General features: G+C 42.2%; 1 protein-coding gene across 1 annotated transcript in view; it reads right to left on the bottom strand.

Moving 5' to 3' along the window:
- ACOX3 (acyl-CoA oxidase 3, pristanoyl) overlaps window positions 1–26,820 on the bottom strand; it is an 82,231-nt gene that overhangs the window by 4,052 nt on the left and 51,359 nt on the right. The window contains exons 13-16 of the mRNA XM_018554975.1: window positions 25,885–25,998; window positions 7,028–7,143; window positions 4,274–4,448; window positions 40–107 (exon numbers count right to left, since the gene is read on the bottom strand). Of these exons, the coding sequence (XP_018410477.1) occupies window positions 40–107; window positions 4,274–4,448; window positions 7,028–7,143; window positions 25,885–25,998 (473 nt within the window). The remainder of the gene's footprint in view (window positions 1–39; window positions 108–4,273; window positions 4,449–7,027; window positions 7,144–25,884; window positions 25,999–26,820) is intronic.

Raw genomic sequence — 26,820 nt, 5'->3', positions numbered from 1 at the left:
AAAAAACTCTATTTCCTAATGATATGATTTATTTTATACCTCTGTACACAGCTCCAGGACTGCATCCTGTATTATCTTCCCAGGCAGTTCACCAGTACAGTATCCACCTGTATGAAAGGCATGATTTAACCATTATAAAAAGTCAAGCATATACTAGAAAAAATGTATAATGAACATTTAATCAGTGAAATATGGAGGCTGCCATTGCTAAACTCTTCTGGAAATGATAGTTGCCGGGCTGTCATGGTGAACTTGTGGCTTCACCAACATTCTGAGCCACTGACTTGCAAGAGTTGCAGCAAGAATGGTTAGAGAGGAGTCAGGGCTTTCAATTTGCACAATTGATCCACATAATTGACTTAGGCCCCTTTCAGATGGGTGGTCCCTTTTTCAGGTGGATCCATTTGGAAGCCCAATGGCAGTCTATGGGTAGCCTGATCTAGACAGACGTGAGTCCGTTTACATATGATTACCCCTAACTCTGGCCTGGTCCGAAAAACAAAATGGAACAGAGTTCCATTTTGGTGGACCTGATTGTGATGGGTTAGAGGTAGTCTGATGTAAACGGACACATGTTCAATTACATCCGACTCCCTATAGACCAACATGGGTCCAGAAAGTTCCGTTTTTGGAAGTTACAACAGTGACACCCATTCCGTACTGCTCTGATCAGCGAGGGATCTGTGCCTGGGTCCCATTGTGATTGGAACTGACAGGTGCCCAGGTAAAGGGGAACCTAGTTAAGACCTGAAGCCATCAGATCAGCATAGCAGTCTGGCAAAAAGAAAATTGCAGGAGACGACCTTAGCAAAGGGGGCCAATATAATCTTCTCATGGAAAGATACAGTATCTTTGATCATTGGTTGCTGTGGAATTTGCGCTCACCACTGACCTTTATCTAGATAGTAAAAGGTAATAGTACAATTATGAAGTTTAATTAAATAATTATGAATATTTATTATTACTAATCTGCTCCGACATATGTTTAGATATTTCAAACCATGTTACATAAACAAGAGATCACAGCTCAAGTCACTTGACTTGTAATGAAATGTTCAGTCTTCATCTGAGAGAAGGTAAGCATATGATATGTCGCTCCTCACTAGGGACTATGTAATTGTTTTACATTGCACTTACACAGCACTTATTAACAATAGTCCAGTAACACAATCTCTCTGAATTCTGCCACATAGACGGCACTGATTCCTGTGAATAAACCTCATATTATTACGCTTACATAACTTCTTTATAACCTCCCCTTATCTATATGAACATATTAACCCTTGTATCCCTCCCTTTTGCCTCTACAAACCCAGTCATGCAGGCCTTACACATACGCCTCCGTCTGTTGTTCCAGGCCTGTCTTCTCATATAACAAAAGTCTATAAAATTACACTGACAATTGGATTGTGGGCAAACCCATTGGTTTAAATTAAAGATGGCATGATTGTATGATCCTGCTGATTCCGGTAGGATGGTGTAGCAACTAGGATATCTAATAAAAAGCTGCACGGAGCAGCACTGCTACATCGCAGTGAATCCATCAACTTAATGAATGTATTTAGTCCCCACCAAATTACCCAAGACAAAGAGTTCATAGCACTGCAGAATGAAATGTAGAGATCATATGCTTTATTCACCCGGCATGGACAGAGTTCAACCTTTTTTTTTAGACCTTTGCAAACCTCCCTGACCCACAAGACATGGGGATGGGGATACTGGCCAGACTGGATCCTCTACTCAATAATTATCATTCCCAGCAATATTATACTGGCATGGAGAACGTCTGCTAAACCCACAGACTAACATGATCATCATAACAGTTAAATTATGTTCTTCAGTAAAAGTATTTAAGTGCCGATTTGGTCAACCATAGCACCTAGAACAGTGGTGGTCAAATTATACTCAACTGCGGCTCCTGACATCACGAAACGGCTGCACATAATATTCAGTATATGTAATGCTACAGAAAACTGTCAGGGACAGAATACATAGTACAAGAGATGATCAAAGACTGGGGACATGCTACCGGAGTGATTAGAGACTGGGGTTATAGTGCAGACGACAGTCAGAGACTTAGGACATGCCACAGAAGTGATTAGAGGATGAGGGTATACTGCAGGCAGCAAGCAGTCAGAAACTGGGGACATGTTAACCAAGACAGCTAGAGATCACTGCCATTGCAACTTAACACATCAATGTTTCCATGCCTGATGGCTGGGGTTTGAGGGGCCCAGAAGTGTATTAAAGGGCTGCATGCAGCTCTTTGGCCACAGATTGGGCACCAGGGACCTAGAAGCTCCTTTGACAGATGCTTGTCCAGGGGTAGGCAGGGCAGGCTGCACATCTCCTGCTCATTTTGAAATAAACACTAATCTACAATTCTCAGCATTTGGTTGTAGAATGCCATGATGAAGGTTGTTCTTGAGGTTTGGTTTGGGGTGATACATTGGGCAATGACAGAAGAGTGCAGTCTGCACTCTCTATTTCCCAGGCTTAGCCTCACATCAGGGTGGGGATGGCCAGGTGAAAGCAGCTACTGGGAACAACAATACATATGCTGAAGTGATGATGTAAAGCTAGCCTGATCTGAACTTTCATGGTGCACTTAGATTATTCAGCGTTAGGGATGATAGCTGCATCATCAAAAAAATTTGTTTTAAGAAAGATACAGCACAGCAGATATGACTGGTGATGCACTTCTGAATGTTGAATTGTATTCTGAGCCTGAAGTTCAGCAAGTTTAAAAGGTTAGGGGCTACGTGTGGTCTCTCCTTTTTCTTGACTTGCCATGGCACCAAAGTGGGACAGGCAGAGAAACAGCATGGGAATAGCTCTGATGTGCAAGATCAGGTGTAGGAAAAAAACTACTCTGGTTTTCTGGTTTGCAAAGCTAGCTACTTTGCATATTATGAAATGAACATAATATAATTGGGTATAATTAGGAATCCAGAGCATTTTGCCATTAGAAGCTACAATCTTAAGCTCTTTTTTGGAGTCCAGCCAAAACCAAAACCATATAAAATGGATTCTCTCTTCTACTTCATAGATATTTGTCAGAAAGTGTGTGACTACATTTTTTTTTATACTTCTACACAAATATCGAATTCTTAACCTGACAGAGCTCCCCTACCATATCTTCCCACCTTGATAGAGTACCCCCACCATTGCACTCTCACAGCTGGATTTCTCACTAGGGCACATAGGCCATGGCCTCTTTAAATTTATGCTGGATTTATACTTAGAGGTTTGTTAGGCAAAACCTCCACTCTTCTCTTCCTTCTGCCATGTTTCTGGTTGCGTCACTATGGTTCTAAATGTGTTTCTGTGGACAGGTTCCTAAGTGTGTCAGTAGGGGGGAAGAGAAGTATCCAAAACAGTTGTTGGAGTGGTGGAAAGGGGAGGCACAGGGTAGCTGGTCTAGGGGAGAAAAAAATATAAACCTGGCTCTGCTTTTCCTCATAGAGTATCTCAACCATTTACCTGCTTACCCTGATAAAGCACCCCCACCATCTTACTCTTACCCTAATAGAATAATTTCTTTCCTACCCTGATAAAGCACCCCCACCATTTTACGCTTAACCTGACAGAGTTACCGCACTATTTCCCTCTTACCTTGACAGAGCTCCACAATCATTTCCCTCTTACCCTAAAAGAGCACCCCCACCATTTCCCTCTTACCCTAATAAAGCACCCCCACCATTTCCCTCTTACCCTGGTAGAGCACCCCCACCATTTCACTCTTATTCTGATAGAGTACCCCCTCGATTTCACTCTTATCCTAGTAGAGTACCCACAGCATTTCACTGTTACCCTGACAGAGCACCTCCACCATTTTCCTCTTACCCTGGTAGAGCACCCCCACCATTTCCCTCTTACCCTAATAGAGCACCCCACCATTTCCCTCTTACCCTGGTAGAGCACCCCACCATTTCCCTCTTACCCTGATAGAGGACCCCCACCATTTCACTCTTATTCTGATAGAGTACCCCCTCGATTTCACTCTTATCCTAGTAGAGTACCCACAGCATTTCACTGTTACCCTAACAGAGCACCTCCACCATTTTCCTCTTACTCTGGTAGAGCACCACCACCATTTCCCTCTGACCCTAACAGAGCACCTCCACCATTTTCCTCTTACTCTGGTAGAGCACCACCACTATTTTACTCTTACCCCAGTAGAGCACCACCACTATTTTACTCTTGCCAGTGGTAGAGTATCCCATCATTTCAATCTTGCCCTGATAATGTACACCGAACATTTCTCTCTTACCCTGATAGAGTACTGCCATATGTTTGCTTAAGGACCACAATCCATACAGTGTACAGAGCTTTCTCAGGACTGGTTGCAGGGAGATAGGAGTGCTGGAGTCATGAGTGTATTCATAGTATCTCTGTAGTACTGTATGCTCAATGAATGCCAGGGCCAACGTTCTACAGTAATATACCTAAAAAAAGAAGCAGTAGGTTAAATGATTTTAATTTAATTGACAAAAAAATTAATTTCATGTAAAAAGTAAAGTACATTTTTTTTTGCATGGGGCATCTAAGAAAGTGAATAAATATCAACCTTTGTGACGTTTTGGTATTGGGAAGTCTGGGATTTAAAAAATGGGAATGAAAACATGCAATGGTAATATCGCTTTGTCTCTGTATAGATCACTTGTAAAGGCTACACCTAGAATATGGAGTCCAGTATGGAGCAGCTAAATTCATAATATGGATGAAAATTACTTTAAAGGAGAACTATGAACACCGAGGTGAGTGATTTTCACTCAACCTCATAGTTCGAGCCAACGTGTGACAATGAAACTGCCACAGGTCGGCTCTATTGATCGGGAAGTGAGCGAACGCATACCGTTGCTCGCTCACTTTCCGATCATCTCCCTGCAGAGAACAGTGACGAAGAAGACTGTACAAAAAAACACAAGTTTCACACAGAAGAAAGATTTCACCACTGGTGTACAGTTAGAGTTGCTGAAATACTTTACTGCATAGGGTGTAATGGCCAAAAAGTATTACATTTTTATGCAATAGAAAAATTTAAGTTATATCTACTAAATGGTAATAAATAAATATTTTGATCCAGGGAGTCCAAAAATGAAAGTCTATTTAACACTGGTGGTTCAGTGGCACATTGCCACTATGAAAGTTTCACATTTTGTCTGTGTCTGTGTCCACGCTGAAGAGATTCACCTTTTTTGTTTGTCCTGACACCTACTGTCACATTACTGAATATGAGGGAAAATCTTCAAACGCTGACACTTTTTTAGGTGTCAGCTATCAGAAAGGTTATTTCTCTGGATTTCCCTCTCTTTGGAAATATTTAATGTGGCTTCCTGTTTTGTCTACTGAACAGAAAGTGAAGTGAAGTGAAATCTCCCCAATGGGACACAGATGGCAAAAAAAAAACCAAAAAACCTGACATGGGCTTTAACCGTTCCTGCTCAATTCAAATGTAAAAGAAACGTTCTAACTTAGACATACTTCAAGTTTTATTTGACATTTTCTACCTTATGATTTGGTGAAACCAAGAGATCATATGACCATCCCTTGTCTTTTCAATTCTGCTCTGCACTGGCTGGTTGGAGGGGTACAGTGAAGCCAGCACATCACTACAACAGTGACTGACATTTTGAAGATATTATGACTATCAACGCTTAATATACAAATTTTTGCCTAAATATGAATAAAACAAAACAGTAAACCAGATGATGTGTGTTACATGTGTTCAGTGATTGATGGCCCTAAAATTATTGCCCTCACTCTGACGTTCGATATGCAACATGTTCGGTGTAATTGGCGCAATCGTCGTTTTCGCACGTATGCACACCCGACGCATGTTTGCTTGCGTGTATGTGGGGGTGGGGACTTAAAAACATGTTTTGTGCTTTTTTATGTGTGACTTTTTCTGGAACTTAAATATTCGTAAACTTTTTTTTTCACTTAACTTTATTGTTATCACATAGGGGGCTAAGAAGCAACGAGGATGTGACAGGTCCTCTTTATGGAGACATCAGGAAACTTTAAGACCCCTAATATCACCTTGGGACCCTCAAAGAAGCTGATGAAGCAGACATCTGCTTCATCAGCTTCTGTAGCTGGAGAGTGACAGCAGAATGTGGATGTGATGTAATATACATCACATCGTGCATTCTGACACCGGAGAGGGGATCGGAGGTAGATTGTGTGCTGACCTCCCTCTGATCCCCTGTCACAGAGCTGCCGTGCTGGTCCCGGCCCGCCCTGGGCACAGTGGAGCTCGGGACCAGCACTGTGGAGGGGGTGGCAACCTACCTGCACCTCATACAAGCGATCCAGTGGCTCTATAGCCACTGGATCGCTTATATGTCAACAGACATTGTTTTGACAGTTTCCGGCTCGCACGCACCGTACGGCGTGCACGAGTGGGCGGGGCTAACAGGCTGTCTTTTTTGTTACATCCAAGAAGCTCTCGGCTGGCCGTTTAATTGCAATGGCAGGCCGGGAAGCAGTTAAAATAAGGACAGAAAATATTGCAGCAGGTGGTGCGTGTATACTGAGTTTTCCTTTAAAGTGCAACTAAAGACAATTTTTCTTTTTAGTTTTGGATAGAATGGAGAGGGATTAGAACACCTGTCAGATTTTTATTGCTGTCTGTGTCCCCCTTAAGGAGATTCACCCTCTCTTTTGGGTTATCACCAGGACAGAAATAGATGAGATATCTTCCAATGGGGACACTATTTCTGGTGGCCCAGCTGACCACCAGGGATTTCCTTCACTTTGGAGGGATTAACTTTTGTGGCAATCAGAAAAAAATTTAAGGGAAATTTCCCCAATGGGACAAAGATGGCAAAATAAATGACAGGGGTTATAACTCCCCCTTTCTCCATGTAAAACTAAAAAAAAGGTTTGGCTTCATTTCTACTTTATGTCAGGACAGTACAAAGTTTGCAGTAGAAGAAGGTAGTCAACAGTGCCAAATACTGGAAAAAGATAAGAAGAAATCAGGACAAGGAGGGATAAAAATATTAATAATATTCTCTACCTGACTATTGTTTCTTGCATCAAAGTCATTGGTGGCCTTTTGCCTCTCTTGTTGGAGCTTCTGATAACTCTCCCGAAGAAGGTAGCACACCAGCCACTTGTAAGCTGCCAAAGGAACTAGAAAATAAGAGCACAAATCATCACCATCAGCAAATAATCTCTACACTTGAATTCTACAAAGAAGCTTGGTAAAATCACACAAATGTGCTGTAGTACATGTGACAAATGCATCATAGGAGCTGAGAATCCATGCTGGGAATGAAACTGTTTTCTGATTTTAAATGCATGTGAAAAAAACACACAGAAAATCCATGTGAATCTGCAGGAAAAAATGATGTGTTTGATAACGCTGTACAAAACCTTCAAAGCGACCTTCCAGCAACTTCACAAGTCTGTACAAATACATTCTTGATGTGTTACAATGTATAGCAACAGCATCATTCTGAAAAATTGCACCTTTATTCATTAAACAACCAGCCCTAAAGGAGAACTATGAGGTAAGTGATTTCCACTCATCCTCATAGTTAGAGCCGACATGTGACAAAGAAGCTGTCACACATCGGCTCTATAGATCGGGAAGTGAGTGAACACATACGCGTCGTTGTTTGCTCACTTCACAATCATCTCCCTGCAGAGAGCCGTGACTGGCAGTCACCGCTCCCCACAGGGATTCCCCCCCTCCCCTCCTCCAGTGCTGACTGGAGGAACGAACGGGGCAGGGGGCGGGCACAGCTGGCTCTGCCTCTAGATAGTCAATGATAGTCTAGATGTCAATCAGCCAGTTGGGCGGATCTCGACAATAGGCCGCTATATACTGAGCTTTGGGTCACGGGAGGACATTAGTATATGTCCTCCCGTGACCCTAAACAGAACTATGACATAAAAAGGTTACCCCCACAGTTCTTTTTTAAGGGCCTGCTCACACCAATGCAGTGTGTTAATTTTGTGATTAATGCTCGCTACCGTACAACATGGTATTCATTTGAAAGGCACCCCAGACGCACCTCCTGCTCGCAATACGCTTGATAATGCCCACTACTTTTTTTATCCATAACACATTGCACGGACTGCTCGTTGTGACATGGTCGAGTGAATTGTGGGTGGGAGGTGCAATGCAAATGAATGACAATGGAATGCACCTCCCACACTGTAATGCACAATAGGTGCAATGCGCAAAAGAGTGCATTAATTGTATGCAACTATGCGATTAATGCACTGTATTGGAGTGAACATGCCCCAACTCCAGTGAAGTGGTTATGATTAGGCTGAGATGATGTCATCAGTCTGCTGCTGGCAGGAGGAAGCATTTCCTCATTCTTCTCTCCCCCAGTCCTCAGACTGTAACATTGTCACTTTGTAGCAAGTCCCAAGGCATTGCAGGGGAAGCATTGAGATCTCTGAGGGATGTAATTACATTAAAGGTTTTAGTTTCCTGCAGAATCGGCTGATCCGCTGAGCACTGGTGCCGGCTTCCTGTTTTAGGGTGTCTCCTTTCCCATGCAGGGCCCTATGGAGCCACCCTTGTGTGTGCTAGTAAGATGTGTGTGTCTCCATAAATACACAGACACAGCAAGTCAAGACACTTCCCTCCACCCTTCAATTTCCTCCCTTCTGGAAACTAGTAGATGGACATCTGCTGGAGACTGCTCTCTACCTTGTTATCTTGTACTCAACAGGATGTTCAGGATATTTGGATTCATTACTGAAAAATGTTTGAGAGTTTAAAACTACTACATGAAAAATATATCACATTCTAGGGCCACTTTAAATCCATGTTAATGCATTTGTATGTGTGATACATTACTGGGGAGTTTTGTGCATTTTCGAAGACTCCAGTGAATTGACTTGAACTGAAAATGTGCACCAACAGTCCCTTTCTTTACCTAACGCACCATAACAATGCATTGCTATGAATAGATCTCATTACAAGCCATTTGCTCACGTCTGTGCATTTTGTCTTAACCAGAAGACGCAGCCTAGTGCATGCCAACGCATCTAGGGTGAATGTGGCCATAAGAACATACTTCATCTTACCTACATGCAACAGTAACATACACAGTATGTAAGCCCAATCATTAAAATCTCATACAAGCTTTAGTCATGTTCAGTCCTTTTAAACTGGCAGCTTTTATTAAAATAATATCTGCTGATCTTGCCATGGAGGTCCTAGTTCAGGCACTTCCTGTTTTGGGGTGACAATGGACTCACAATTCTGCTCCCGCTTTGTCACCCAGTCACATCCCACACCCAGCTCCTGGTGGAGACTACAAGCGACTGTGCCGACATGCATTGTGTTGGCACAGTCCGCCGTTGTCACATGAGGGAGCTGGTCCAGAGCAAAGCAATGACATATAATGTATATGGGAATGGAGGGAGAGAATGTAGACAGGAAGAGCCTAAAAGAGGCCGGAGGAGATCAGCAGCAGTGAGATGGAAAATAATAGGTGAAAACATTATATTATGAAAAAAAAAAACCCCAAGGTGATACGGTGATACCCAACATGTGTGAGGCGAAATAGTTGTTTATGTACACATGCATGCCCTATGTGCACGTGTTTATTTGTCATAGAATGTCACTTCCAATACAGGAGTTTGAGCACAGAACTGTGTTGGCTCTCCTGTGACAGCTGAGATGGGAAGGCTGTGTGTAGAGCTCTCCCGTCTCAGTGTTCACACAGAGTGTAAGGGGTTAATTTGAAGACCACTCAGAACCAGACACACCAGAGAAATCCTTATACAGAGCTCCGGGAAGCAATCATAGACAGACACAGTTTGTAAGTCTAATCATGCTCGAGTTTATTATAGAAAAGGCGCAGTTTATAAACACAATTGTGTATCCAGGGATAGCGATTGTTTTTGTAACTACATGTAATCGTATCACATATGATTACATGTGGTGTGCAGCCGTTTACATGCAGCAGCTGTCACCCGATCATTAACTTGAATGGGTGACAGTTGCCGCTTGTAACATGTGCAGACATTAACACTGGTACTGGTTATAATAGCGGCCCCCACAGGACTAAAACATATTTCCAGGGTCCCCCGAGTAAATTGAGTTTGAGAAACCCTTCCCTAGAGGAAAACAAGCACTTAACCCTTGCAATGTAGAGGTAGCCCAACTGCAAGGGATAAGTTTCATTCTTCCCGGAATTAAAATAAGATATGTATAAAAAAGCATGATCATACTGTGCGTCAGGCAGCTCTAACTTTATTTTTTTTTCTCCTCAAGTGTAGAGGTGAAATATCACTTTAATAAAGTAAAATAAAAATAAAAGGTAATATAGGCCATAGGTAAAATAAAATTACCCATAAGAATTGTGGCGCTTTAAATCTTATAAACTGAACAATCCGAACGGCTAGGAAAAATCATCAAAATGATTCTGGCAAAGAAGGTCACAGCATGAAAATCCATCAGCACAGAACAGGTTATGGGAAATAATAGAATGCAAAAAAAGACCCAGAAAAAGGTGTTTAAAAAAACCACCTAAGATACTGGTGGTAATTGCATCTCCCCAGCCAATGGCCAACCACTTATAACTGATTCATAGGTTAGTGTCAGAACTGTAACAAGTAATGTGCTAATGGAAAATATTTTATATAATTATATATGATTATATAAAGCACATAATAAAAAGTAAACATTCCAAAGGTTTTACTGACTGCAGAAAACTGGATATAACTACAACTATGTTCTTGAACGAAATGTGAAGTGGCACGGTTTCATCAAATTTATATAACACCGCTGAAATAAAAACATATAAAAAGTATATAAAAAGAGCCAGAGCTTATTCAGTCCAAGTTTCCTCTTTTTTTTTCTTGTCAGCGCTGCCTGTGCAAGCGTTCCAGTGATGTCATTGCAGAAGTCAACACACAAAGTGTTGTACAATATGGTCACCAGAATGTCATGGAATTAAGCTCCCAGTGTTTCCATCAAAACAAAATAATAAGGAAGGACAGAGGACACAGTGTTAACCATGGAAATGTGACGTGATTCAACTTGACTACAAATGATCCATTAGATGTATAAAGTTTAGTGTGAGGTGCTGTCGTCTCTGCTTTGTACATCATGCAGTCCTAAGGTTTCCTCGAGTACAGCTTCGATGATTAAGCTGTGTGGTAAGAAGGCTAAGAGTTATTAAGTACACTGAGTGGCCAGATTATTATGACCACCCCATCAGTACTTCGTTGGGCCACGAGATGACTCCACGAGATGACTTAATTGGGCCGCCTCGTGACTCCACGAGATGTTGAAAGGTGATGCGAGGAATCTGACACTGCACTGTTGCCCTTCTGTTGTCTTGTACCAGTCTTGCCACCAGGGCCGCCGTTAGGGGGGTAGGCCGATACTCATGTAAGGGGCCCGGGCAGCCTCCTGGGCCCGCTCGGGACCTATACATGAGTATCGGCCGACGGTGAAGGGCGAGGAGGCGGCCGGGCCCCCGCAGCAGCCGGGGATGGAGGATTGGCCCTAGCAGCGCAGGGCCCCAGCATTGCCACTCCAGCTTGGGCCCCATCAACAACGCTGCTCGTCTGAGGGCGGAAGTGACGTCACGTTGGTGACGTGCCGTCACTTCCGGTCAGTCCAGCAGGTCGGGTGTGCATGTCAGTGGCGGATCCGAGAGGGGGAGCCGCTGCCGTCCCGAAACTGACAGGAGGATAGCGGCTCCGCTCTCCTCCCCGCCTGCCGCTCGATCATTGCTCCATAAGACGCACCTGACCATAAGACGCTGCCCGTGTTGCCTGTGTCTAACTTCTGCATACTGAGACTCCTCCCTTTCCCTGTTATGTGCCTTGACACAGGAAGGTGACAAGTCGGTCAGACACAGAAGTTAGACAGCGGCAGCACGGGCAGCTGCATTATGGAAGAGGTAAATAACGCTGCTTCGCTGGCTCTATAAGTAGTACAAGCGGCCCCTACCCTCCCATCGCTCATATCGGTACACTGTCAGCCCCGCCGCCTCAGCTCTCACACACACACACACACATCACCCTGCGGGAGCCGCTTGACACGTGTGGTGTGTGTGTGACAGCTGAGGCAGCAGGGCTGCTGGCGCAGGAGACCTGGGGGGAATATTTGCTCCATAAGAAAAATCACCACCTGGATTTAGCTAAGTAAATAGGTAAGAGCTATAGGGGTTGCTTCAGTTAGTCCGGTCTAGGTTCAGCAATGTTATGTCCCCAAAAAATGAGGTCAGCTGCCTACATGAATATACTGAATGACCAGGTTTTTACATGAATTAATTTTTTCTTCCCTGATGGCACAATGGGCATATTCCAAGATGACAATACCAGGATTCATCGTGCTCAAATTGTGAAAGAGTGGATCAGGGAGCATGAGACATCATTGTCACACATGGATTGGCCACCACAGAGTCCAGAGCTTAACCCCACTGAGAATCTTTGGGATGTGCTGGAGAAGACTTCATCACTACAAGACTGCAGAAGTCCAACGAAATATTAGGAGTGTGTGACTTTTTATTGGCCAGGCAGAGTACAGAGTATAATTGATGCGCAAGCCATTTTGTAATTTTAATGTTATTAACAATGACATTTTAATTTTAAAGTGCAGCGCTGTAATTTTGTAAAACCGTTAAAAAAATAAAATGCAATATGGCGACCTGGAGGTGATTCGTACACAGTGAGTGTACAGAATGCTCCCCAAAAATGTCACTTCCTACTGTGATTGGCTGACTAATTTTGACAGAAGTTTACACTAAGGTACAAGTACAATTTTAGGCATCCTTTGCTATAAGAATTTAATTTTGGGTGACAATAGTAAGATACTCCCTAAGGGCTTGTTCACACCATGTCCGGGCCAGAACAGTTTTGTTCCGCACCTGAAATGCATCCCAATGTATGCCTATGGTATTTGGGTACTGTTCACACCAGTGCAGTCCGTTCCGGTGCAGTGAAAAAAATGCTGCAGGCACTGTGTTTTCTGGTCTGGAACACATTTAAACACATAACAAAACGTATGCAAACACACTGGAATGCAATGGACTTCACCTGAACGCCCATTTTAAGCTAAGCAAAGAAGAGACGCTCTGGAATGCATCAGAAACGCACTGCACTGCATTTGCAGATCTGTTCCAGACATGGTGTGAACATAGCCTAAGGGTTAATTACTACTAAGGGGATTCAGACACCATACCTTTGCTCATTAGGACCCAGAAGGTTCACTAGCTGATTATAATGAACCAGACCCTCCCATTAAGGGTTCAGTTTGGAAAGGACATGCTGAAACAAACAGCTATTTCCTAAGAACAGAAACAGCAAGGAATCTGCAACAAGGTTTTGTTAAAACTATTCTACATTGATCACTCAAGGGAATTGTTTTTTTCTCAACAAAAATGGAGTTACTCTTTAAACCCCAAATCCAGTTTGTGGGCCACCCCTTGACTCAGCGCCCCATCCCTTGCCACTCCTATTATTATTTTTTTTAACATAACTTGTTTCTTTTCTTCTTTTATCCAATGTGGTGACATTGTGCTCCACTTCTATCATTGATTGTGGGTGGGTATTGAATGCTGCGGAGGGCATTGCCACATAATGACGTGGGGCTACTCTCTTTAGCATCTTCCTGTGAGCCCAAGGCAGCTGGATAATTAATCATCAGGGGGCAGCTCCTTGATGTCCTATGCTCATAAGTGTCCTGCGCTCACTAGGCATCAATCAACCAGGAACAGCAGCATCATCTAAGCTTACTGTGGAGGAGAGCCCTGGAGATACTGCGAGTGTTGCATATGGAGTGCCATTTTTGTTTTTATAAACCAGGAAAATGAATTAAAAAAAACTTACTGGAGCTGGGTTTTAAATCTAAAGGCAACCTTTTTTTCCATTTGGAAGAGAGTAAGGAGTGGGTAAAACCCCTGTCAGATCTTTTTTTTTTTGCCATCTGTGTGCCATTGCAAATCTGTCCTTGTTGGAGATGCGCCCTCACTTCCTGTCCCATGGACATGTAGTCATTGTCAAAGAAAATGAGGGGAAATCAAAAAAGCCACAGACAGCAAACTGATAGAGGTAAAAGCTTTCATAGATTAAAAGACAACTATGGCCAAACCTTTTTTGGCCATAGTTCTCTTTAGGGTGACAAGGGGACATTTACTAATGTCCTCCTGTGACCCAAACTCAGCATATAGCAGGCTATTGCCCACTATATGCTGACAGCGCAGAGCCGTGCTGCAGCCAGAAAGATCCTGACAATATTGTTGGGATCCACCCTGCTGCCTAATTGACAGCTGGCTCTGCCTCGGTAGAACCAGAGCCAGCTGTGCCAGCCCCTTTCCCTGTCTGTCCCTCCAGTCAGTGCTGGAGGAACAGAGAGAGGGGAGGGGGGAATCCCTGCAGGGAGTGGTCACCGCTCTCTGCACGGAGAAGATCGTGAACTGAGCGATCAGCGGTATGTGATCACTCAGTTTTCAATCTATAGAGCCAATGCGTGTCAGCAGCAGTGTCACACATTGGCTCTAACTATTGGGATGGGTGTATTTCACTCTCCCATATTACTCCTTTAAATTGGATTTCAAAAGTATTTCCAAGTTAAATCAAAGTTCACTATATGATTCTGACACTTCAAAGGAGAAAGGTCAGTGTGGGCTCTGTGGTGGTCAGTGCTGGCTCTGTGGAGGTTAGTGTGGGTTCTGTGGTGGTCAGTGCGGCTCTTTGAGTCGGACCTGTCAACAGAATACCATCTAGTGGCGTGGCTGGAGAAAAGACACTGCTGCGCTAGGAGGAGGCTGAGGAGCCTCTCACCAACAAGGCATGTGGCAACCTCCTCAACTGTGGGTTGCAACCCACTTTTGGGTCGTGACCCACAGGTTGAGAACCACTGGTTTAAACAACTGTATTCTAGAATCTGACAAGATCCAAAAACAAGTTCTGGCTCGGGGAGCAGATCAGCTACTACATCACACAATGCACTGATCTCACTTCAAACATCTCAATATTACACTCCACCCTTCCATGTATATTCAACTGCTATGACAGATCCTTCAGTTTGCCAAATATTTATTCTACCTCACAGAACGTCAATTATTTTTCCAACTGAAAAGTGTAATCTAACTCTACAAACGTTATTAAAATCATTGGATGTATATGCTCCAGAAAGAAAACTGGCTTAAACACAAATATATTTTGCTAGGCCTTCCATGTGTTTCAAATTGAGAGAATCAGTTGCGATCCTTGGCACCAGTTAATGCGTTTGGTATACAGAACTGAACATAAAAGAATTGGGCCATTTTCCCATTCTAGTACAGAAGGCATCATTTGACCCAATATCAACTTTGAAGAGGTTCTTCAGGAAGGAGATTAATCAATGTAGACTCTACTTCATAAAAAGACTACACTTTTAAAAGTACCTTGTTAGTGTAAATTGGCTTCTATGTATATTTGCAGGCCTAGGCACTTGAGACCTTTGGAATTTGTAGTTTAGAAACTGGATTTAAATGAAAGTGTTGATCTGGCAACACTGAGCACTGGCAAATGTGTTTGATATATGCAATTGTAATGACCTACCTTTCCTCTTGCTCTGTTTTTTGGCTTGCTTTAAATTGATGATCTGCTTCCCACTTTTTCCTTTTGTAAAAAAGAAGGGTAGCTGCTCGATGATTCGATGATTTACAGCTCTCAGCTTATTAAAGCCCACATCTACTCAAAGTGATATTTTGGCTTGTGCTTTGCTGCTTGCAAGTTGCTGGCTTTCTCTTTAAAACTATCAGTAAGATATCCCTGCCAAAATTCACTGTTTTGCCAAACCGCCTTGACAATAGGAAAGCCAAATTACGGTGATGGCTTCTCCATATTACAAACAATTTGATAAATTCAGAATCCAAAATTCAAACTGGATGCTAATGATACATATTGCCTAGCAAATAAAACTAATTACTGTATCTTTATTGCTTTGTTAGAGTTTTGACAGCTTTTTAAAGTGACACTAAACCCAGGAGTTAAATCTTAAAAATACAATTACATTAACTATTAACAACAATGTATCTTATTTGTGTATTACTCGGCTGTAGATCCTCAAATCATCTCTGAATTGGTGCTGACACTGTCCTTCCTTCTGGATGGTGGCTACTTTTGTTCCCCATGGTCCCTGTCTGTGTTGTAAAGTAGCCACTGCTCCGGACTCACTGCCATGATGGAATACAATCTCAATACAAATTATTAAACTAACAGGGCTATACACAAAAGGGTGAAGAGTTTGGAGAAGGCAGGAGAAGTGAACAATCTAGGACAACATAGCTGAACTGGAAAGTGAGCTAAATTGGAGAATTTTTCCAAATCAGCTATATTGTTCCCTTCTCCTGCCTTCTCCAAACTCTTCACCCTTTTGTAAATAACCTTGTAAATGTGAGATTGTAGTCCATCACGGGAGTGAGCTTGGAGCGGTGAGTACTTTACAACACACACAGGGACCATGGGGAACAAAAGTACCCACCCTCCAGAAGGAAGGACAGTGTCGGCACCAATTCAGAGATGATTGGAGGATCTACAGCCGAGTGATACACAAATAAGATACATTGTTGTTAATAGTTAAGGTACTTGAAATTTTTAAGATTTAACTCCTGAATTTAGTGCCACTTTAAGTGTCCGTTGAGCCCAAGACTGATGCTGGAGTACATGCAATCAGGTTCCAGATTTAGACAATGAACAATTAGGTGTGTTTGTTAGCAGATGGCAGCACCTCAGTTATACTCAATCTCTGACATACTGTAATCCACAGCAAGCAATAAGAAAATATCTTTCAGCAAAAGACTAGATTAAACCTTTGACAATTATACATTTTTCAGTTGATAGAAACAAATCCATATCATTACTCTGCACATTGTTAATAAGTAGGCCAACATAACATTTATACAATTTCCAAACAACTAAAGTAACATTCATTCAAGGATGTAACCCAACAAATAACATTCAATTAGTCAATGCTCTTCATGCCAAAAATATTACAGTTTATTAAATTACAAATGCTCTAATTGTTCCTTGCAAGCTATTTCAATTGCCACCACCAAACATGAGCATGTAGTTGTTTTCAAACCAGTATGATAATTACAAACTAAACTATACTCAAAAGATATAATGCAGCCAGCCTAATATAGGGACGCCCTACCGCTGTATGGCTCTGATTTTTATACCGTTATTTATGCTCTAAGCTTTTTGCTTAAAGCAGAATCCAAGAAAATAGAATAAATCTGGAATTCTCCTTTTAAAGCATTGGTGCTAGAAGATTTTGCTCATTCTCAGAAAGTCAATAAGCATGCCATCAGCATTCTTGATTAGGCCATGTGTAGTACGAGTTAAATTATGTCTCTGATAAGGTCTAAGATGTGTGCCTGTTTAAAATAAACAAAAAAATAATACACAATATAACTATAACAAAAAGTCTTTTTGCAATATTTTTCTGTTCTTCTAGAGCAAACATTGATTCCTTATTAAAGGATAAGCACACTTAACCTTTTGGATTCTTTAAGCGGACCTAACCTATTCTACCCTCCCGCGCACAGATGCATACTTACCAAGTTCTGATGGGCCCGACCCTTGTTGTTTGTTTACTTCCAGCAGCTAATGTCTCCCTCTCCTGGCTGTGCCTGTGCAGTAAATCCCCAATGACTTCTATGGGGCCCCAGGGGGAGGAAGAAGAGCCCCATAGAAGTCAATGGGAATGCAGTGCCCAGGACCAGCCAGAAGAGGAAGACTTTCACCGGGGAAAGAAAACAATGGAGACTAGGCCCGTTGGAACTCGATTTCCTCTGTGCGGGATGGTGGAGGAATCCGTTAGGTGACCTAAAAGAGGCCAAATGCATAAGAGCACATTGTTTTAAAGTGACACTATACTCAAGAGTTCAATCTTAAAAATACATTCAAGTACCTTAACTATTAACAAAAATGTATCTTATTTGTGTATCACTCGGCTGTTGATCCTCCAATCATCTCTGAATTGGTGCCGACACTGTCCTTCCTTCTGGAAGGTGACTACTTTTGTTTCCCATAGTCCCTGTGTGTGTTGTAAAGTAGTCACCGCTCCAAGCTTACTCCTGAGATGGTCTACAATCTCACGTTTAGTTTACTAATTTGTATTGAGATTGTACTTTACAACACACATAGGGACCATGGGGAACAAAAGTAGCCACCCTCCAGAAGGAAGGACAGTGTCAGCACCAATTCAGAGATGATTTGAGGATCTACAGCTGAGTGATACACAAATAAGATACATTGTTGTTGATAGTTAGGGCACTTATATGCATTTTTAAGATTTAACTCCTAAGTTTAAAGTTATTTAACCTTTATGGAGTTGAGGCAAAAACAATCATAATGGGCAAGCTAAGGCTGACCCTCTCTGTTTAGGTTATGGCCTTTCTCAGAGTTAGCATTTTTGAACTTTGGTGTATACTACAAAACGGTAGTATATTTCAAACTTGATGTCATAATCAATACACTCAATGAATACACTCCAAAATATAGAATGGATATACTCCAAAAACTGACAGGTTTCACTGGGGAGGTGTAGCTTGGAAGTAAGGCAGAAACTGGGGTCCAGACTGTACCTACATGGTGTGGTTGGGGTTGGCTTATCTAACTCTGCCATTATGCGCAGCTGTCTTACTCACATAATTAACAGACAATATACAGACAATGTAAAATAATCTTGATTTGTTTAAAGGGTGTCTTTGGCCAAAAACTAAAAATAAATCTGTATTTGTAGATTTATTTCCTTAGGTTCTATCCCACTGCTAATAACCATATCCATCTAGAAATTTGTAAACTTACTTATTGAAAATGCCCATAGGATGTACTTCCTCAATGCACTGACACAATTTCACTCAGCACTGTGAATATGGACTGCCTTCTCAACTACAGCTTAACATCTGAACAATGTAACATTATCATTACTTGCTGGAAGCAATGCATGATGAGATATGTAGCCTTGTGGAACCCAGATTCCATCACATCAAGCAGCAGGGAAAGAGATGCAAAGCAAACTGGGAATCCAGGAAGTTGATGAAAGTGATGGGCAGACAGAAGGCAGCACTCACTACATAAAAGGGATTTTTTCAAGTAAGCTTTGAGTGCATTATCAGAAACAACTCTACTATGTATTCCTATTACAATGCTGATGATATAACAGGGGAGTATATGTCGGGACTTTACAGCGCCCTCTATAAACTTTAATCTGACAATTTTAATTAAAGGTTCTTGCAGCTCTCTTCATTAAAGCATTACGAATATGGCTCAATCCAACTTAACAGGTTGTTCATGACTTGCTAAATGTAACAAGCACATCAGGGGTGGCTGCACATCTACAATTAACTTCCAGGAAGAGAAAGAAAAATACTGAAACATTTTCTTAGGAGATAAAGAACATCTGGTGTTAATTCATTGCAGTTGTTCCCATGACTCACAGCTGTGCCCTGCCTCACTTACATTGTTTGCAAATAAACTTTGCTTGAAAAAGAAATGTGTAATTTTCCCAAGTACTTTAAGAAAGCGTTTAGCCTTCTACGTCTGGTGTGCATGAAGCTGTAAAACGCATTCCTTCAAAGCACCATGTACAAAGCTTTGGCTTAATTCGGGTTACTTGGAGATATACAAGGAGGAGATGCAGTTATAATATTGCGGAACGCGGACATCATTTGGAAAGCAGCTCCAGATATTACAATACCATTATGGTTTCTGCAAGAGGGCCCAACTGTTTTGTATAATGTTTTAGGACTTCATATATGAAAATCCTAAATTGGCTGTTGATCACTGGCACAGTATAACTTAAAAGAAGGAACAGTTTTCTTAGCCATGAGTTGCCAGAATCTGATTTTTATTTCAGGTTGGTTGGTATGTTCACACCATAAATCACAATATAGAACCTTAGAACATCAGCATTAGATGAGGCTCAATCCAGTAGTATCAATTGGTAGAGCTGGATGCAGGGCCAGATTTCCTACAAGGCCAACCAAGGCCCGGTCTTGGGGCAGCAGGGAGTGGAAGGGCAGCAGGGGTGTGGAATTCCTATCTCCTGACGCCCGGGACATGCAGTTCCGGGTACCGGGTGGGTAGTTGTTTTCTACATTTGGGCAAGCAGAGCTAAATGTACACCGGGGAAGCCGCCGCTTGTTTTGTACAAGTGATCTCGGCGATGATGCAGAGATCATGTTTTTGCAGCCTGCATACAGGGGGGGGGGTCGCATTGAGGAACCTGGCATTGGGGAGGCAGAGAATAAATCCGGCCCTGGCTGGATGTCTCAAATATGAATGTGTATGTTGCTGGTTTAAGAAAGCTGTGCATAAACAAATGCCCACAAACCTCAATGAATTGAAGCAACGAGAATAATTACTTGCCCACACAGCCACATCATCCATTCATGGACCCTATCACAGGAACTGTGAATAGAGAAGTTCCTTCAGCCACAGCGACAGAGGGATGTGTAGTTTCAATGGAATACAACTGCGGTGACATCACTGCATTTGTGGTTCATTGACACTTCCTCCCATCCATGTTACTGCATGTTCGTACTGAGGTACACACATGAAAAAGAAAACAAAGAACAGCGCCCTCTCCTCGTGAAATATTGTTGTATTTGTCCATATAGAAACGTAGTAATACTCACAAATGTTGTCTGTAACATGAGCATTCAAGACAACCAGCCAGACTAATGGACATCGCATTGGTCGACTTGAGAATGGACTGTCAAACCACCAGAAAGTGAGCCGAAGGAATCTAGATAAGCCTTGCTAACGTGTTTAAAGGGTAAAACCCTCTTCATCAGAGCAAATGGCAAATACATGGACAGACATGGACAGGACTAAGAGTCTGCAGGAGCCAGAGCATTGCACCCACGATCCACTGATCGCTGTTGCAATGCTTTACTGGCTACTATGCAAAAACAAATAAAAAAATAAATAAATGCATCTTTCTTTGGTGTGCATTTATTTTATTACATTTTTGGCAAAAGGTAGACATTTCTTTTAAGCCAGCCCTGAAGTAAGACTGTGTTCTAGGGTAAAAAAAAAGTTGAAGAAAGTAAAAACATCTTTATAGGCATGCGTGCAGACAAGTTAATTTGACCATACTACTGTGTAAATAATATATGTTCTTTTGTTAATTGTGACCATTTAATAAAACACATGATCACAACAGTTTAATACAATCTATATGGTGCAACTTTATATTGCCACCTGCGTACGAAAAGAATATAAATTATGGCAGATTTCCAGTATAAACAATTCAATCTGCAGCTTCATACTATTCTAAGTCTGCAAATATAAACAAATTAAATGAAATTCATCATCCTCCTAAAGTTACAAGTCTGTTTATGAAGCCTAGCAACGTGTGACCGGCATGAGAAGGAAACGCAAACCGTGGCAGCGGATAAGGTGCTGACGAGTCGGAGACTCTTCATCCTCATAGACCAGACGGTCAGGGTGTGGAGCGAACAGCTGAGCCTCAAGAGTCACCAGGGAATTGTTGACTTTGGCTTTTCCATGCTATATCAGACTGACCTACATTCTAGACATACTTATGTTAATGGTCACATTGTTCGGGAACTCTGGAGGTACACGACGCAGTGGATCCACCCAGAAAATACAGCTGGATTGAGGATCATTTACCCTTGTCAGTGGTCCCTTGTGTCCCTGGAAGATTGTTAATATGATAATGAAGTAGCATATGTAATATTCGGGGCACACTGCTGTGTACAGGAACAAGAATGTCCTGGATCAGCTAGAAAAGGCAAGCGATAGGCTGTAATCTATGGGAAGACTGTATAAAGTTCATGTAAAACAATTTAAGGTTAGCTAACTGGAACCAATTTACACACTGTATACTATAATACTTGGCTTGCTAACACATATGTAACATTCGGCAACTTAGAAAATATGAAAAAGAAGTCACTTAGTTCACTTCTGAATTTTTTAAAAGTCATAATATTACTGTTCAGTTCAGATATAGGTAATTTGAGTTTGCAATGTGAGCTGAAAGTTGAAATCCAACTTAAAGCAGACCTTTACCCCCTTTCACTAAAAAAATCACATTGGTGGTGTCACAAGCGGGGCTATGGCCCGCACCCAGGTGACAGCAAAATGACTGACAGTCATTTTGCTTTCACCCCCTCTAAAAAGTCGGGCACTTGGTCATGGAGAGAGGAGGGGACCCAGCGGCATACCTCATCCCGCCGGGTGAATGTCCCCTCCATTCTCTGCCAGCGTCCACCACCAAGATGGCCGCCGGCAGGCGTCAATCAGATGGCCGCGCATGCGAGATGACATCATTGCGCGCAAGTGAGGTGACGTCACGCGCACACGCAATGACGCACACCCCTGAATCACATTACCAATCAGCTCTGCATGCTGATATGAAGTAATCGTACAATTATTAGTTAAATAAATATATTTCTCTTTCACTTCCAGGACCTCTTGGTCATCAGTGATGGAGCCCATGCCTAAGAGATGCATCCTGGGAAGGTTACATAACCAGTGCATTGCTAGTCAAAGCCCCCCCCCCCCCCCCCCCGAGATGATGTCTATGGTCACATATCCTAGTCACATGTGCCAGAGTTCCAGGAAGTAAATGTAGTTGGATTAATCTGCCCTTAGTAAAAATGGCCACCATAAGAAGAATGGGGAGGAAGATAAAAATAAGGTATGCAAAGAATAAAAAGCTGACAATTATGTTGACGTATGTGTTTGTAGATTGTCATTATTGAACATTTCTAAATGTGTGTTTGTTGTCATTTTTAAGATATGGGTGAAGTTCCTCTTTAAGGTGATGTTAAATATTTTAAATGCTAATGAAATCACTTGCAATGAATGCTGCTTCTTCATGTTTAAAAGTTTTAGTTCCTGCAGAATCAGCTGGTCTCCTGAGCACTGGTCCTGATTTGGGGTGGCTCCTTTCCCTTGCAAGGTCCCATGGAGCCACCCTTGTGTGTGCTAGTAAGATGTGTGTGTCTCCATAAATACACAGACACAGCAAGGCAAGACACTTCCCTCCACCCTTCAATTTTCTCCCTTCTGGAAACTGGTAGATGGACATCTGCTGGAGACTGCTCTGACCCTTGTCATCTTGTACTCAACATGAAGTTCGGGGAAGCTGAGAGAGTTGGAGCTGTCTGGAAACATGATGACAGTGTTTGGGTAAAAATGTAGAGAAAAAGCTTGCTGGGCAACGTATATTTGAATAATTCATTACTGAAAAATGTTTGAGAGTTTAATACTACTACATGAAAATATATCACATTCTAGGGCCACATTAAATCCATGTTAATGCATTTGTATGTGTGATGCATTACTGGGGCGTTTGGTGCATTTTCGAAGACCCCAGTGAATTGACTTGAACTGAAAATGTGCACCAACAGAAAGTTATTCTTCCTCTAACGCACCATAACAATGCATTGGTATGAATAGATCTCATTACAAGCCATGTTCTCACGTCTGAGCATTTTGTCTTAACCAGAAGACGCAGCCAAGTGCATGACAACGCATGCAACAGTAAACATACACAGTATGTAAGCACACTAAAATCGCATACAAGCTTTAGTCATATTCAGTCCTTTTAAACTGGCAGCTTTTATTAAAATAATATCTGCTGATCCTTGCCATGGAGGCAAAGCAAGTCACTTCCCAGCTCCAACTTAATCCCTCCTCCCTTCTTCAAGCTAGTAGATGGACAGCTGCTGGAGACTGTGCTATCCCTTGTGCTCTTGCCTTAGACAGGAAGTTCAGGGAAGCCGAGCTGAGAGAGTTGGAGCCAGCTGTTCAGAAACATGATGACTGTAAGTGTTTAGGCAAAAAATGTAAAGAAATCCTTTGCTGGCCAATGTAGATTTGTTTGATCTGGATTCATTATTGAATAAGAGGTTTGAGAGTTTAATATTACTTTAACTTCACACAATACTCTGTGATATAAAAGTAGCTTCTCTGGCAGCGATGACCTTTACAGTGTAAAAAGGAAACAATACTAGATGTGTAAGCTTAAAATAATTGTACTATTTCAAGACTTCTTCTGTAATCCAGAAACCACCCAGACGGCATATGTAGAAGATGTTTTAGCCAAGCATCTGAAGAACTGAAACTATAACCATCTTTATTACATCAGGGCCGACATGTGGCATTTTCTAAGCGAAAGACTTTCCAAAAACTCCATTACACCCCGCCTATATATTCATTTTAATTGAATAAAAATAAAAAACAGAAATAGACATGAACAAACCGGCGATTTATAAAACGCCGATTAGGTTATTGTAGTCACAAATTACAATCAATTATGAACTTTACCTCCTCTCCTGGCAGTAGGGCACAGACAAAAAAAGACAAAACAGCAATTACAGTGGTACCTCGGTTCACGAACTTAATTCGTTCCACGATTCTGGTCACGAACCAAATTTGTCGTGAACCGAATAAACCTGTGATCAGACCGCGATCTCGACTAGAGCAAGCCGCAAACAAGTGTCAGAGTGGGGAAGATGGCTGCGGTCGTGTTTGTCACCAGATGCGGAGTTCGCAAATGGAAGCAAAAGTTTGCCAAACTTCCTATTCGCAAACCGAATTGTTCGCGAACAGAAGCGTTCGTGAACCGAGGTACCACGGTACTGTAGCCTTGAACAAGTCCTATGGAAAGATTGGGCAATTATGTAGACATGAACACACATAAAATTAGTTCATTCAGGTGAAGGGAATAGGGTACTGCTTGTGTTTTCTGCAGCGGGGATCAGGTTTACATAGCATTTGTTAATTGTTGCTTGCACAATACATTCTCTATTCTGAGAGAAACGTTCTTCTCTGTACTGATAATTGTTCTGGGTTCCAAGGGTGGGGGGGGCTGGTCAATGTAATATTAATATGATGAACCCTGCCTGTGCTGTGCTGGCTGATCTTATTATCAGTTGTAAACTAGATTTGAACACTGTCTCTGCTATCAAATGGTTAAAGATCTAAATGTGAGAGAAAGCGCAGTCTGGTCTTTCTATGGGGACAGAGTTTCCTGTCACTTGGAAACTGAAATAGAAGCTTGCAGAGGCCTGCTATACAGACATCTAATAGGGTTCACTGCTTATTTTGGTCTAGGGAATTTAAGAGGGGATCCCATTAAAAACACAAAAAAGTGGGGAGCCCCCTCCTTTCACATCAAAGCCACCTGCCTCTCACATCAGAATCCTCCCTTTACATAAGATGTCCCCTCCTTTCACATCAAAGCCCCCTGTCTCGCACATCAGAATCCTCCTTCTACATAAGAAGCCCCCTCCTTTTACATCAGAGTCCCCCCTCTAACTTTAGGAACCCCGCTTAATATCAGGAGCCACCCTCTATCATCAAAGACCCCTTTTTTCACATCATAAGCCCCCCTTCATATCAGGTGCTTTACCTTCAAATCAGTGTCCCCCTTTCATGTCAGAGTCCCCCCTTCACATCAGAGTTCCCCCTTCACATCAGAAGACCCCTTCACATCAGAGTCCTCAGTCCCTCTTCACATCAGAGTCCTACCACCACATCAGGAGACAGCTGCAGCAGCATGGCACAGAGCAGGAGGCAGAGCAGAACTGGACTGAGGCGAACATCCATCAATTCCTGAATGGCTCCCACCCTCCCTGGAGTAGCATCATTTGTTGTGTGAAACTTTTGAGGAACCCCTGAGGAAGCCAGAAGCCACCATGCCATGGCAAACTGATTGAGATGTATGATGTAGACTATAGTAAACATTCCGATCACATGACACATAAGAGCTATATCAGTTTTTGATTACTGATGATCACAGTCACATCTGGGTCACCCCAAATCTGTGTATTTAAACTAAAGTCTGCACAAAGACTGGATGTTGCAAATGCAATCTAAGACTACAACAGTAATAAAGAATCAGCATAAAGCAATTACCTGCACAATCCAGACATTCCCTAGCTGTGCGTGCTGTAAACTTGTGAGACAGAATCGTCTTAAAATCATTGAGGAAGTGTATAGATCCAAGAGGAGATTCACAGGGAATGTTACCTGTTAACATAAATGTATAAACAATGAGTACTACAGTTGTAACCAATGTAAGGATCTAATACAATAAATTCAATTATATTTTTGGATTTTAAGGCAGTCTGTGGGAAGCTGCAGACTTCAGACAGAAATAGAAAACACATTACTGTAAGTAAAGCTGACATTGTAGGCCCCTTATTTAATATTTCCTATTATAAACACATTTATTGTATTTTAAAAGTTAACCTATTGTTATAAGAGACGGCTAGAGAAAGAAGGTGATTGAAGTCTTTTCATGTGGCTTTAACACCAATTTCTCCTTCCACCATCTCTAGTACAGCAACAGAAGTTACCATTGTGTTACCAAGTGTTATATCAGGAAAAATTTAAAATATGTATACAGGGAGTCTGCGCGTTACGAACATCCGAGCTACGTACGACTCGTACTTACGAACGGAGGTCCCAGGCTGTTCCACTAGTTGTAATGCTACTGTGCTCGTGCCAATGTTTGCAGTACTGTACCTCCTGTACATTACAGGAAGTTGTTAGACAAGGATTGGGCCTGGTTCGTAGTACTGTACCTCCTGTACATTACAGGAAGTTGTTAGATGGGGTGTGGGTCTGGTTCATAGTACTGTGCCTACTGTACATTACAGGAAGTTGTTAGACGAGGATTGGGTTTGGTTCGTAGCACTGTACCTCCTGTACATTACAGGAAGTTGTTAGACGAGGAGTGGGTCTGGTTAGTAGTACTGTGCCCTCTGTACATTACAGAAAGTTGTTAGACGTGCAGACGAAGAGTGCCTGCCTTTTCTACCGGATCTGGTACTGTACATTACAGGAAAT

The sequence above is a fragment of the Nanorana parkeri genome, unplaced genomic scaffold (genome assembly GCF_000935625.1).
Source record: "Nanorana parkeri isolate BGI_ZX_2015 unplaced genomic scaffold, ASM93562v1 scaffold180, whole genome shotgun sequence".
Lineage (NCBI taxonomy): Eukaryota > Metazoa > Chordata > Amphibia > Anura > Dicroglossidae > Nanorana > Nanorana parkeri.
Note: the sequence above shows the minus strand (reverse complement) of the source record. Positions and strands in the feature narration are given on the sequence as shown.